We start from the raw sequence: 13,121 nt of genomic DNA, 5'->3' as shown, positions 1-13,121 counted from the left end.
TATTCACGAAATTTCGCGGGATTATTTTTGCGATTTTTTCATTGGCTATAGGTTTTATGCAAATCATTGAGAGAGATAATTGACAGCGTGATAATCGCGGGAACAACTATTCTCGATTACTATTGGACGAGTCTGAGGCGCGGTTCTCAGGTTTACTCTCTGATTGGACACATTTCAACTGTCTGGAATTCTGACATTGTTTAAAGGTCAAAGATACATACTATAACGTGGTTAAATACATTCCTCCGCCCGAAATGAGTTCGCGAAATTGAACGCCAAAATTCGCGTATAAAAGCCTACATATACCTATCTGAAGCTGGAAAATATGAAAGCATTACAAACTTGATCAGATGCAATAATTTTGAAAAAAATCTTGCTGGAGATATTGTACAACGTCACGGGAAATTCACGTGATCTTGGCTCATTGCCAGCATATTGCGCGGAATAATATATCCTAGGTGAACCGTCCCGGCACAACAGACGTTACAACAAACTCGTAGTAAAATTTCATAAACATTAGTACGGCCTGTGAGTGAACACACCCTACAGAGAGCAGCGCGAATTTACTCCTAGCTGGTCTATTCCTGAGTCTCCAGGTGCAGAAACGTTATAAAATGAACTTGTCACGTAAAATTACAAATCATTTTCCACAAATCTGCTCGAACAATACGATGGGCTTGCCAACCGAACGTACAGGTAAGATGAATTTTAGTTCATGTCTGAGTCTGTCTGCTCACATTCAAAACGGCATTGTAATTATAGAACGTGCTTATGTTTTGGTACCGGCTCCAGTTGTAATTTCGATCTCTTATTTAGTTTTTGTCTTCCTTTTTTACAGTGAAAGATCGTGAATCTTTTGATAAAACCTACAGTATTGGAAATTTGCTCGGAAGTGGTGGATTCGGATCCGTTTATGCCGGATCGCGGACCAGAGACGGTTTGCCGGTAAGTTGTCGTACGTAGCTGGTCTCGCTTTGCTTTTTCGTGTTCGACACATCCTGGTTTGGAATTTCTCCGATTACTACTGCGTATTTTCCATGGGGAAGTCTAATGATTTTTTTTCTCTCTTCCCTCTAGGTAGCAATAAAGCATGTTTCCAGAGACAAAGTCACTGAATGGGGCCAGGTAAGTCTAAATTTTATGAATTTCCGATTTAATGCAGCCGGCAAATTCTGTACGTCAACCGAGCGCCCTTTGTTCGTTACCGAGTGTGTGATGCATGATGGCAGCATGCCAACTAACTATAATGACAGACGCAAAGGCTGACTCCAGCGTTGCCAACAACATATTAGTGTTTTGAAATCGCCGCTGTAAAACTTAGACGTTCCAAATATTTCTTCAACAAGATTTATAATATGCACAATTTTGATATAACAAGCTTTTTCTTGCGAGATATTGTTGTTGTTGGGTATTCCCGCGTTTTCTAATTCCTTTGTCACAGATATAAACATTGACGGTTTTCTTCATTTGTTAAATGCGCCTTTATCGATTTCCCACCAGTTCTACGCTCACTTTTTTGAACCGATCAATCAGTTTGTCCGTTTCAACGGTTGAAAGTAGAGTGGCGTGAAGCGCAGTGCAATCTGTCTGTTTTGACCGCATTTGCCCTCGATCATCGCAATGTGCCTATGCCCCAATATAGTGGCAAACTTAGCTTCACGACGACAATAATGAAATTGCGATCACAGGCATCTTATGTTGATAGCATCAGCGAGTTTACGCGACCATCCGACCTTGTAAGAGACAAAACGTGGCCGAAAAAATCTCTGCCACATTGCGCACTGAGGCTCACTTTGTTGTTGTGGGCGATGTTTTGCTTCAGAAACTGCGTGGGCGGATTCCTACATTGGTGCCACGAAGCACGAGTGTCGTGAACAACGCCTCTTTCACTGCTGCGATCATGGGATGTTTTCTGTTTTGATGTTAACAAGGTTTTTCCTCTTACTCACGCAGATCAACGGCCAAGCAGTCCCACTCGAGTTTTGTCTCCTACGTAGAGTGAGCGGCGTAAAAGGCTGTATACGTCTTCTAGACTACTACGAAAGACCCGACAGTTTCATAATGGTCATGGAGCGACCAGAACACGTTAAGGACTTGTTTGACTTCATTACTGAAAACGGTGCTCTTAGCGAGGATGTTTGTCGAAACTTCATGAAACAAATCGTAGAATTTACCTCACGCTGTCATGAAGCCGGAGTCGTTCACAGGGATCTTAAAGATGAAAATATTCTGGTTGATTTGAAGACCGGTGAGCTGAAACTGATCGATTTTGGTTCAGGGGCTTTCCTCAAGGATACAGTCTACACGGATTTTGATGGTAAGTGTCAGATCAAAAAAAAACAATGTCATCATTCAATGCTCAGTACGTTTTCTTGAATCTGTGTGATTTCGATGTTGGAGCTGTTTTGTCGGGATTCTTATTTTCATTGTTGTCCGTTGACTTGCCGTGGCCTTGCAGGGAGGGATTCGTTCCTGTGTCCTCCCGTTGACACTAGAGAGTAGGGGGTACGATGTTTGGTTTGTAATGTGATATTACGACTACGTGGATTAGTGATGTCTACTTGTTCTTGTCAGACATGCAAAATAAAGTACCGGCTTCGCATTACTTTTTGTGAGACGACTCTGAAATAAGCTTCGTAGACCACAGTCGTGGAGGGGCCGTGTGTAGACAAACTCGGGAAAGTTCAAATATTGAACAAATCAATGAGTTATAAACTTTTCTTCGACCGTTTTGTCGGGGGGACAATGAGAAATCGAGACGTGTTCGCCGCAGGTTTCAGGCCAGCCATAGCTATAAACGTGACTTGGGTTCGTAACATCCTTGTAAATTTAATGGGGCAGTTCTCACCGGGGCACGCTGAATATTTTATTTGGTATGAAAGGTCACAGCGTCTCCGTGGCTGATTTCAGTGATACGGTTGGCCCTTTCGACTATTTCCCTAACCGAACAATGCAATAGCGTATCGTCACTGGGGGTGTAAAACTGAAGCAATAAAATAGGGATAGTGTATTTAATAACATCCTAAACACTGCGATCCGTTAGGTATCTTTTTCTTTATAGATCATATAGTAGTGTTTTATTGGTGTACGCTTGATTTCTGTTTCAAAAAAATATGGAGGTTTTTCACTAAGTCCCTGTTCTTAGTCAACCAGGTTGTCGTGCCCTGTCAAGATTTTCCACAAAAGTCACACGGTGTGGTCTTCCGATATTCAATTTGCATAGGCATGCGCCAAGTCCAATGAAATGACCTTTCAGTGAAATAATACACTTCGCGATAATCCGCTTATGAACTCGTTGAAGGCCCAACGCCCAAGTGTTTGCCCATCGTCAAGTGAAAATATGTAGCATTTCGATCTCAGGTCTCTTTTGACAAGACTCGCAGTGTAAGTGTTCTGATAAAAGAGAAAATTTATCGTGGCTATATGTCGAAGTGTGTGCCCTGCTCAGCATATGGGGTGACCAAGCTATTTGCATATATCGTGTCACTGCGACCGGACGGACAGACGAGCGAACAATAGAATATCGGGTTATGAAAGAATAACTGGACCGTAGTCCGTTTTGTGCCAAAAGATTACAAAAAGGAAGGAAAAGTACCCCATTTGATGCTTTGAGTCTCCTTTGAACATTAAGAAGTGTATTATTTATGGCGTTACCACTTATAGCATTACTTGAAAATACACATGCCCTTAAGAATAACTGCATTGATCACAGGACAAGACACTTTACCCCCCACCTTAGTCTAGTTTGCATTCTGGGACTTCATCTGTCTCAAGGAACGCGACATGCAGCATTTTCATCGATTGACTGTCTCCTTAGTTGGCCTTGTATGGAACATTTTGCCTTTTAACTTGAATGATGTTGATCTATGCAACATTCTGTGCATACATAGAACATTCCTGGCATTGCTCAAGTGTTTGATAAGGCTAGCCAGACTGTGCTGCTTAGGGGGAGTGTCAGAATTCCTGTCTTATGAGATTTCTTCCAGTCTGACCTCTTGCGTTTTCTTTTGCTTGTCTTACAGGTACCAGAGTATACAGTCCTCCAGAATGGATAAGATTCCACCGTTATCATGGACGTTCTGCTGCAGTCTGGTCGCTTGGAATTCTCCTCTATGACATGGCTTGCGGTGACATTCCATTTGAACACGATGACGAAATATGCAGAGCTGAACTTTGCTTCAGGCGAAGAGTATCCTGTGAGTTGCAAGACTTGATTAGGTGGATGTTATCAATAAGACCTTCCAACAGACCCAAGCTGGAACAGATTCTGGAACATCCATGGATGCAGAAAGGGTGCAACAAAACATCGGACTGTATGAAAACACCGCTAGACCAACAGAACGGTAACAACCGGGGTAGTTTTGAATCATCGGCGAGTACGTGTAGCAGTGTCAACAGCAGCGAGGAGAATGTTAATGAAATTAAATCCTCAATCAGTGAAGAAAGTGTTTAATCAACGTCAAAAGCCTCTAGGTCTTCAATCTGACGACCCTGAGGAAAGCTATTGAACTTTTTTGACACTGAACTCTCTCTACTACTACAGAGACAATTTATTGCCAAATGGACAATATGGCAATGTTTAACACTCAGACTTGCGAGTTCTATCAGGTCTATGGGTTTTCCCCAACCTTGGGGATCTTTGCAAGTCCATGTTGACATTCTGTGTAGGTTTTTTTTACTGCCATTTCATAAAAAAAAGTACCTGACAATGTCAACACTAGGGATGTGCAATAGAGATGAGACCAATGCGCTGGTCCATCTTATGTTTATCAGTCTTAGGACAGTTTAGCTCGATACCATAGTTATGTGTGTGTGCGCGTGTGTAGTTATCAGTTACACCTTCTTAGTTCAGTTGTGATGAAAGAAACCTGTGTTAATGACCTCACAATAGGCACCAGTACTAGAAAACAATTGTCGCTGATTTAGACAACTCTGTACCTGGAAAATGCTCGCACAGAGAATGAACCGGGAGCCTTTTTGTGTTATTTAATTTTAGCATGTGGTTTGGAAATTACATCCCACCAAGTGTGTGGAGTGACTTTTAAATTGTATATATACGTATTTATGTGTATTTATTGAGAATGTTTTATAAAGTAAACCCTGAAAAGAAAAAAACTGGAGAGAGATGGAAAAGTGTACATAAATTTCAACTCCTCTGGGTAAAATTGTAGAAGTTAGAAATGTCTTTTGAAATCAAAATGCAACACCAAAATGCAATTGACTTATTTATTTTGCAATGATAAATTTGAGATAAATGCTCTCTTTGGAGACCTTAAGTTAATGATAAACCTTGAATTCCCTGAGTTTCGTTGTGATTTTCATTGGAATTGCATGAAGTTTTAATATTTGTACATAAATAAAGAAGAGTTCATTGTATTTTTTATATGAATACCTTAAATGTCATGAATAAATGCTTTTAAGCACATTTTTTGTATGAAGTGAAATATGTCATTGTGATCGTTTTATTACAACAGACCTAAATGCCTAGTGCCTGGTACAACATCCAACTTTTCTGCTGAGGAAAAACCCATGGCGTACTTTGTTAGGATTCAACTCGCAAACTGCCGGTGAATTCTGAATTGGGAAGTGTGACGAGTTGGGGTTAAAGTTCTAGACTGACCCTTTAACTCGTAAAGTATGACTTGGTGTGAAGGGTAAAGTTCGTATCAGGCATGAATATCTGATTGTATAAGAGCTGAACTTTGGCTTGCATTGTTCGTTACTTGGAAAGATCCATTATGTATAAATGGGGAATTGGTGGGCAACAATTTATTAATTGTTCACTCGGTTACATCAACGGCATGCAAGTTTCACGTTCTGAGCCATTATACTTCACATGACAACCTTGCATTTTCGAGACTGTCCACATGTCCTGTTTACATAACAGGGGCCCAACGTCCAATCACAGACGTTGAAAATATTAATACACCTTTAGCGGTAGCCTAATTACGTGGGCGGATCAAAAATTTTATCGATGAACTTTTTGAAGTGTGACAAGAGTTCTGATATTGGGGCAAAGTACGTACCGACAATCGCAAATCATGTGATCCCACATCAGCGGCCACGTGAAGCCAGATCGATGGTTTTTGCTTTTACCGTCCATTTTTATGACAGTGAGGTTAGAGATACATCATATGATAAATATTTTGTCCGACAATGTAGATTATTTACAGGGTGGGCGTTTGCTAATAGCGCGCTGGCAAGGGCATGTTCTGTTTGGGGTGGGTGTTCGTCTTAACTAGGATGTAGGATACCACGTGCTCGATGTACCAGACTGAGTTTTGTAAACTGTTGGGGTTCAGTCGTTACAATAAATAACATGCGAAACAAACTGTACCCACACTTTCCGTATGTGGAAGATTTCTGTGATTGGCATTATTAATGTTTTAATTAATTTTTGTTTGTTTTATAGAGAGAGTTTCAGTACTGACAATCTGTTAGTGAAGCGAACGTGACTTCTGTTTGTAAACTATCTGAGTGAGGCACTTCCGCCCTTGAACGCATCACTTTCCAGCTGAATCTCGTGCGGGGAAGACCTTGCTTATCAATTACGCTGTCAATCACTACAACAAAATTACGATGCTTTTCGCCGATTAACAAATGAACAAAGGGACTTCACTCAGCATGTTCAGGGACGGTCCTCGTAAAATCCTCGGTTTCGGCGATGATTTCCGAGCTTCGGCTTTTTAACAGTGATCGTGTAATTTTACCCTTTGTAATGTCTATATGCGGAGACGCATACAGTCGCCAACATAGGCTAGTCTAATCAAGCTATTAAAACTAGCGACGTCGCGATAGCTTACACACGCGCGTATCGTTTTCCCGCCATTCCAGAGCCGCTTAAGCTTACTGTATACATAGAAGGCCATTGAGGGAGGCGATCACGTTCGACCTTCGTCAACTTTGCATGGTTCATATATCTCCCATCTCATTTGCATGATGCCGGTTCCGAGGCGGGGAGCGCAAGGTCAAATCAAGGACACGACGGATTGAAATATTAGGCTTCCAAGCTGCAGCCTTGAAATTCTAGCAGCGCGTAATGGAAAACTGAGTTATTTTGACTTTGTAAAATCATGGTTTTCAACAAAATGTATAATGGAATGGCTGGACTGTGATCCAGAGGATGAAAATTGAGCGTTAAAGTGATTTAACCATACCGTAACTAACAACGGTTGCAATGGAAACGGTCCGTCACTACACGTGCAAAGCGCTATGGCAAATGCTACGCCCAACACTACAAATCATGCCATGGGTTTGCTTTGATGAGACCGACAGTCAAGCAGCCGTAGTATTCTTTATTATTAAATATGCCTCGATTTTTAGCAACATTTCTGCGCTTGAAATGTGAGGGTTTTTTTTAATGTGGTTTGTCGTTGGTGCATCGGCTCTGCAAAGAAGCCAAGGCTGCAGCTCACATTAATAGTTGTTCTTGACCTGTGGGATATATGAATTAGTACGTGATGATGGCATCGACCATACGATACACAGCCGAACATAAGAATAGATTCAAATCGCTTCTCTCCGTACGTGAGGATTTAGATTTAGCCTTAAATTTTAGAGTGATTCAAAGATTGCGTAAATTTCCTGAGAATCTAACTGGGTAGCGGGGCGGGGGCCTAAGCTTACTCAACAACGTGCGGTTTTATTTTCCATACACCTGCAACTTTTGAGTTGAACTTGAAGCCCATAAAATATCAGCCCTATTGTATCGACAAAAGTGATAGCATCGGTTATATTAAGACAAGTTTTATCACCGCGATTGTAACTACGGAGTTTTTGCCGACGACACTACGTAAGATCAAATTATCACAAATTATGAATAAACAAAATAAAAATCATGAATGAATGAATGAATGAATGGATTGAAAATAAATGGAGAAAACTCAACACGAAGACACACACTGGCAATGATCGAGAGCTTCTTCAAGCTGCTCTTGCAATGCATAGATCAGCAATTTAGCTCTTGCAATGCCTAGATGAGCAATTTAGCAAACTTTGTTTTCTCGATATGCATTCATTGAGGTTAACTCCGCCTCAGAATCGCTTAAGAAAATCCCGAAACAAACCACAATATAAAGCTCCGGAAGACTAAAAAAATCAACCTTATTTTTCGTCACACCAGAATTAGAACGTGCGAAATTTCAAAGCTCTTTCACGTTCCGTCTCAATTTACGTAATGATGGTCAAGGTTGTTAGTCTTCACAGTCAAGGCCATGGTTGTAACAGTAGCCTTGCTTTTTAGCTCTTATTTGCCAGTGAATAGAACAGTCACGTCAGACCCCACATTTTCAAGACAGTTTTAACCCTTTATAATAATACTAACCATTTTCAACTCTTCCATGTTTAATTCCTACAATAACTCATACCACTTCCTGATATAGGCATGAGAAATGCTAATTTTCTCCCGTTAATCCAGCATCTTGAACCCCCAGCAGTAGATACATGCAAAAAACCATAGCTGTGATACACCCCCCCACACACACACACACATATACACAAGTCCATACATATCCCATTAAGTAGGTCACTTCTATTTTCCAAACACTTGCGTGGTCCTCTACTCAACAAGGTCAGTTACTGGAGTCTTGGAACAGCAACTCAGTAGGGGGGAGGGCAGGTGAAAAGTGTATTTAAATCCGGGTGTCTTTTGGGCAAAGATTGAAAGTCTGTGATTCTGCATATACATGTAAACAATAGTGAATACAATCACCAGATATATCCTCTGGGACTGATGGGTTGGTATTGAACATAAAGGATGTCTATCATCAATGTTGTAAATAGTTTTAAAAATAATATTTTCTGTTTGCTTGTTCACAAGTATTGAGGTCTATTGACTCTCAAAATTATTCTTGTGAGAAATTGTAAAAATAACTTGCTGACCAATTTTTCTATAAAAATATTTTATTTCCACCACATAATGCCATTGGCAATTATTTAAGTTCTTGTAAAATATATGCAAGTACAAAATTTTCAACAAATGTAGATAGTATATTCTGTGATCTGCATGGAATCTGAAGTACGTAATCCACCAGTCACAATCATAAAAATAATTTTTGTTGGCATACATATGATAGAAACATATTCAGCCTGGTTTACTCATGGATTCGTAGTCCGGTCAAGTTACATCCACCAAAGAAATCCTGGAGATTTAATTTTCCATGTAGCTGCTGTACACGGTTGAACAAATTACACTATCTTTTTTAGTGTGTATTAATATCAAATGCTATCTCCTCTGAATTTTAGGTCTAATTACATTCAGACTACAATGTACTCTCAGCTGACAGGTAGGTGTTATTACTGTAATATGGATAATATTACACAAAACCCTGAAACTGGAAATACATGTAAGTCACTTTCATGAGAGTTGATTAAGCATTGAAGTAGGCGGGGAGAAGTCATTATTATTGCATTCTCTAATTCTACGAATGGGTTATCCCACATATTTATGAGTGGTTGAATTGAATGAAGCAATCTAAAACTATGAAAATACTTGAAGGCACAGATGGGAATAGAAACCTACAGGGATTGGTCGGATAATATTCCGAGTAAAAAAGTTTGGAAAAGTCCTACTTAAAGTCAAAAGAAAAGGCCGGTCATATAGTTACAGCCTTGGATAGGTATGACACACTGAAACGCATCACGTTTTTTTCCCCGCAGCACTACAGTCCTCCACATGTGGGCTGCTAAGCTAGTTGACTTCTACTTCCTAGCGTTATATTGCTACACATTTAATTGCAAGTGTGACCTCCTTGGCAAATGTCCTGATGACTGTTGACTGTTGCAATTACCGGCACGTGCCAGACTTATCAGCCGTCTCCACTTTATTCTCATTGCTGGTGTCTGCAAGCTGATTAAGTGACCATCTGCCCTTTCCCGTCTGGACTCTCTTTAGCATCAGTGACTGCCGGCATTCCATTCAAAACTTCCTGGGGCTCATGATAAAAAAAATTGTGAATGTCTGTTGTCCTCTACGTGCCCTTTCAACTGAGAAGGTTACTGTCCTATTGGGCTGAATCCAGCATGAAACACTGTCTGTTGACATAGTTTCCCCAAAGTGGCGTGTCTATGTGGTGCACAGTGGTAGGGCCTCGACAGGGCCCCTGATGGTGGGTGACAGCTGCCTGTAATGTCCCATCACGTTGAATGCTACTGCCGTACTGGCAACTGCACCTGCGGCACAAAAGAAGCAGAAACTTACGGTCAAGGTCACAGAGAACGCCAAGACAGAATGAAACTGAATGTCACCTGACATATTAGAAGACAAAATCAGAGTTATTTGAGCTGGGACACAAAAGGGGATGGAATATGGTGAGACAATGAGCTACAAACGAAGTTGGTGCATTTTATCAGATACAAAGACAGTCAGACTTTGGAATGAATCAGAATCGTAAATACAATGCAAGTGATAAAAAAATTCTTGTGAAATTTACGAGCTGAAATAAGTTGAAAATTAATGCCTTAAAATCAAAAGTAATAGAGTGACACTTCTATTTTGATTCTGATATCACTTTCATATTCTTTGCATAGTGGATCTGGGGCATCAAAGGACATTAAAACACAGCACAGGGTATTGCATCAGCCTTTGCCATATTGACTGTCTCAGTGCATGTCTGCCTGCAAAACAGTTCCGTATGATAATTTTTTCTCAACTCATTCTAATTCATGCTTGGGCATGTCAGATTATTACTTATTTAGTAATAATCAAGTTAATCGTGTGCGCAGGACTCCAGACTATCACAGCAAAAAAGCAGTATCACAGGTGATCCAGGGATAGTGTGTCTTGATTTTCTATCTAGGCTATACTGACCATACCATTTCCGTGATCTTTCAGTCATGTCACTTTAATACAAAGACTTTTTGATAATAAGAGCTCGAAGGGTATAAACAGTTACCCTTAAAAATGATCCAACCATTTATTCAGTGGAATTTTTTTTTCTAAATTTTGGAATTCATTTTGAGAAGTATTTGCAAATGAATTACCTATGATACTATTGACACTACAAAAATTTTATGTCAATATGATGAAAAAAATTTAAATAATAAGATTCATTTTAGTTTCCTGGGGAATCATGACTTGGGAATGAACATTTCCCTACTGATACAAACCTAGGACATCTATTATAAGAAGGCCGGGTATACAAATTGTCCTATCTTACAATATTTATTCACAGTTGCAATCCCGCAAGTCTGCGATTTTTTTGACATATAAGTGATGGAAAAATATTCACATTGTGGTTACAACCAGAGTGGGAAATATGCAAACAGGCCAAGGAAGAAATATCCAAGATTATTTCATATTATCATATGGAATATTATTATCCTGAAATTAGGTTACACTGTGTTGGCTGTCCAGTAAATCAAGAATTTAGCGCCCAGTTTCATGACATTCATTATCACCATTAATTAAAATTCAATCAATGTTCTGTAAATACAAGTAATTATTTAATTCATTGTAATGAAGAGTGTCATTAATAGGACTTGGCAGGCCTGACTTTGCTGATAATTGAGAGCTGTCTCAATCTACCAGATGTGTTTCACGTCAACGTTATATTCACAAGCTATATTTATTGTAGATTCTAAATGAAAACTCCATCTTATAATATTTTTAGATATAATAAAAGTATGTTAGTTTGATGAGGAGACCTGTTATATGATACCCTTCTCATAAAAGGTAAAAACAGACTATTTTCATGATATTTACTCACTCTTAATATGTAAGAGCTGTTCTCAGAGTGCAGTTGCCAGACTAAAAGCCAGACATGTTGTTGAAGTGTCTGTTCAGTGTTCTTTTGTGACAGACTTCACAAGAATTGTTGGGCACTCTGTTTGAGTCTAGCTGTTACAGACAAATTATTCAGTTCACAGGAGGTTGAAGTCTGGAAACTAACCTACTATAGCTGGTGAATACAGTTGTCAGTGCTGCATTTCCCCAATGGGGCAGAGTTGACAATGGTGTGGGGCAAGCTGTACAGGAGAGAACTGTAAATGCTAGCTTTCTATTAGAAGTTTCTTTTCTGTCAGCGCTGGTGTCTAACGACGACGGCTACACTGTTGGTGATCGAGATTCAAACGCTTAAAATAAAGCCCTTGATCAGAAATTGCAAGCACGCTATTTGTTCGGTCCTTTATTCCAACACAGAAGTCAATACAAAAAATTACAAACAAAACCAAAAATATACACACTAAATACACTTATACAACAAACACTGGCTAAAAATAAATGCCAGGACAAGATTATTGACAGATATGTCCACATGACCAGTTGACTATTTATAGCTGCCAGCAGAATAGAAATCAATAGTTCTGACGTCATAGCCTGGTTGACTTTTATTTACAAATGACTTTTAAACCCAATTCTTTCACTGTAACATTTATATCCGCCAGCTTGTCCTCAAGATATCATGCCAGATACCTACATCTTCAGTGATATGAATGCCATCAATGGTTGGACAGTTATATTTGCTCACTGACTGATACTTTTACGCTACCTTCCTGTTTTGATAATTAAACTATCAAAATAAATCCCTTTACTTGTACAGTGAAGATTGTGGTGAGAATTTTCCACCTGTCGTGTCACATGGTTGCTATATTTATCTGCGTAATCGTAATTCCCGACTGAAGTAATCATTCACTGTACTTTCTTTCTCATAAAATAAGGACACGTGTTCGGGTTGAAGTGTCAAGGTTGCCCGACAGTCCGCCCTGAGAGTAAGGTTCCGCACTCAGCTGATGCTGATAGTGGCAGTCAAATAAATGCATGTTCTGAAACCATTAGTTAACATGACACTATGAGTAAATATTTAGCATTCTTGGCTTACGTTTGTGGAATTTTGATGAGGAAGGTTCTCCTTGTATGTAAAAACGTCAGGAAAAAATAAAAATACAGATTAAACAATATTATGTTTCTAACTCATTTTTCTTTCAAGTAAGATTCATTTCACTGTATCAATAATGACAGACTATTTAAATAGCTGGTTTGATGTATGTCTGTAATAGTTTTCAGAGTTGTACAGCAAACAGACAAGGGACAAAATTTTGAACTGCCACTGCTGTTTGATTTCATTCTAGTTGAAGGTGTATATTTTTCCAAAATCTAAATATTACAACCTTTGGGGAAAAAT

The 13,121-nt window shown here is 39.5% G+C and overlaps 1 protein-coding gene and 1 long non-coding RNA gene across 2 annotated transcripts in view; one reads left to right on the top strand and one right to left on the bottom strand.

Annotated features, from left to right (window-relative positions):
• Positions 1 to 475: 475 nt before the first annotated feature.
• Positions 476 to 5,444, top strand: LOC139135951 (serine/threonine-protein kinase pim-3-like). The gene is made up of 5 exons (XM_070703736.1): positions 476 to 696; positions 839 to 945; positions 1,078 to 1,125; positions 1,954 to 2,317; positions 4,023 to 5,444. The coding sequence occupies exons 1-5, from the start codon at positions 615 to 617 to the stop codon at positions 4,451 to 4,453; spliced, it is 1,032 nt and encodes a 343-aa protein (XP_070559837.1). The 5' UTR covers positions 476 to 614; the 3' UTR covers positions 4,454 to 5,444.
• A 3,937-nt stretch (positions 5,445 to 9,381) lies between these two features.
• The window catches only part of LOC139135952 (uncharacterized), a 44,638-nt gene continuing 40,898 nt past the window's right edge, over positions 9,382 to 13,121 (bottom strand). The window contains exon 3 of the long non-coding RNA XR_011553063.1: positions 9,382 to 10,170. This is a non-coding gene — a long non-coding RNA (uncharacterized lncRNA). The remainder of the gene's footprint in view (positions 10,171 to 13,121) is intronic.

This window comes from Ptychodera flava, chromosome 6, assembly GCF_041260155.1.
Source record: "Ptychodera flava strain L36383 chromosome 6, AS_Pfla_20210202, whole genome shotgun sequence".
NCBI lineage: Eukaryota > Metazoa > Hemichordata > Enteropneusta > Ptychoderidae > Ptychodera > Ptychodera flava.
Note: the sequence above shows the minus strand (reverse complement) of the source record. Positions and strands in the feature narration are given on the sequence as shown.

Excerpts from the sequence above, each read along its gene's own strand:
- LOC139135951 (XM_070703736.1), top strand. The coding sequence starts at position 615 with ATGAACTTGTCACGTAAAATTACAAATCATTTTCCACAAATCTGCTCG. Across the intron at positions 946-1,077 it reads GGACCAGAGACGGTTTGCCG|GTAGCAATAAAGCATGTTTC; the intron begins GTAAGTTGTCGT and ends TCTTCCCTCTAG. Across the intron at positions 1,126-1,953 it reads AAGTCACTGAATGGGGCCAG|ATCAACGGCCAAGCAGTCCC; the intron begins GTAAGTCTAAAT and ends TTACTCACGCAG.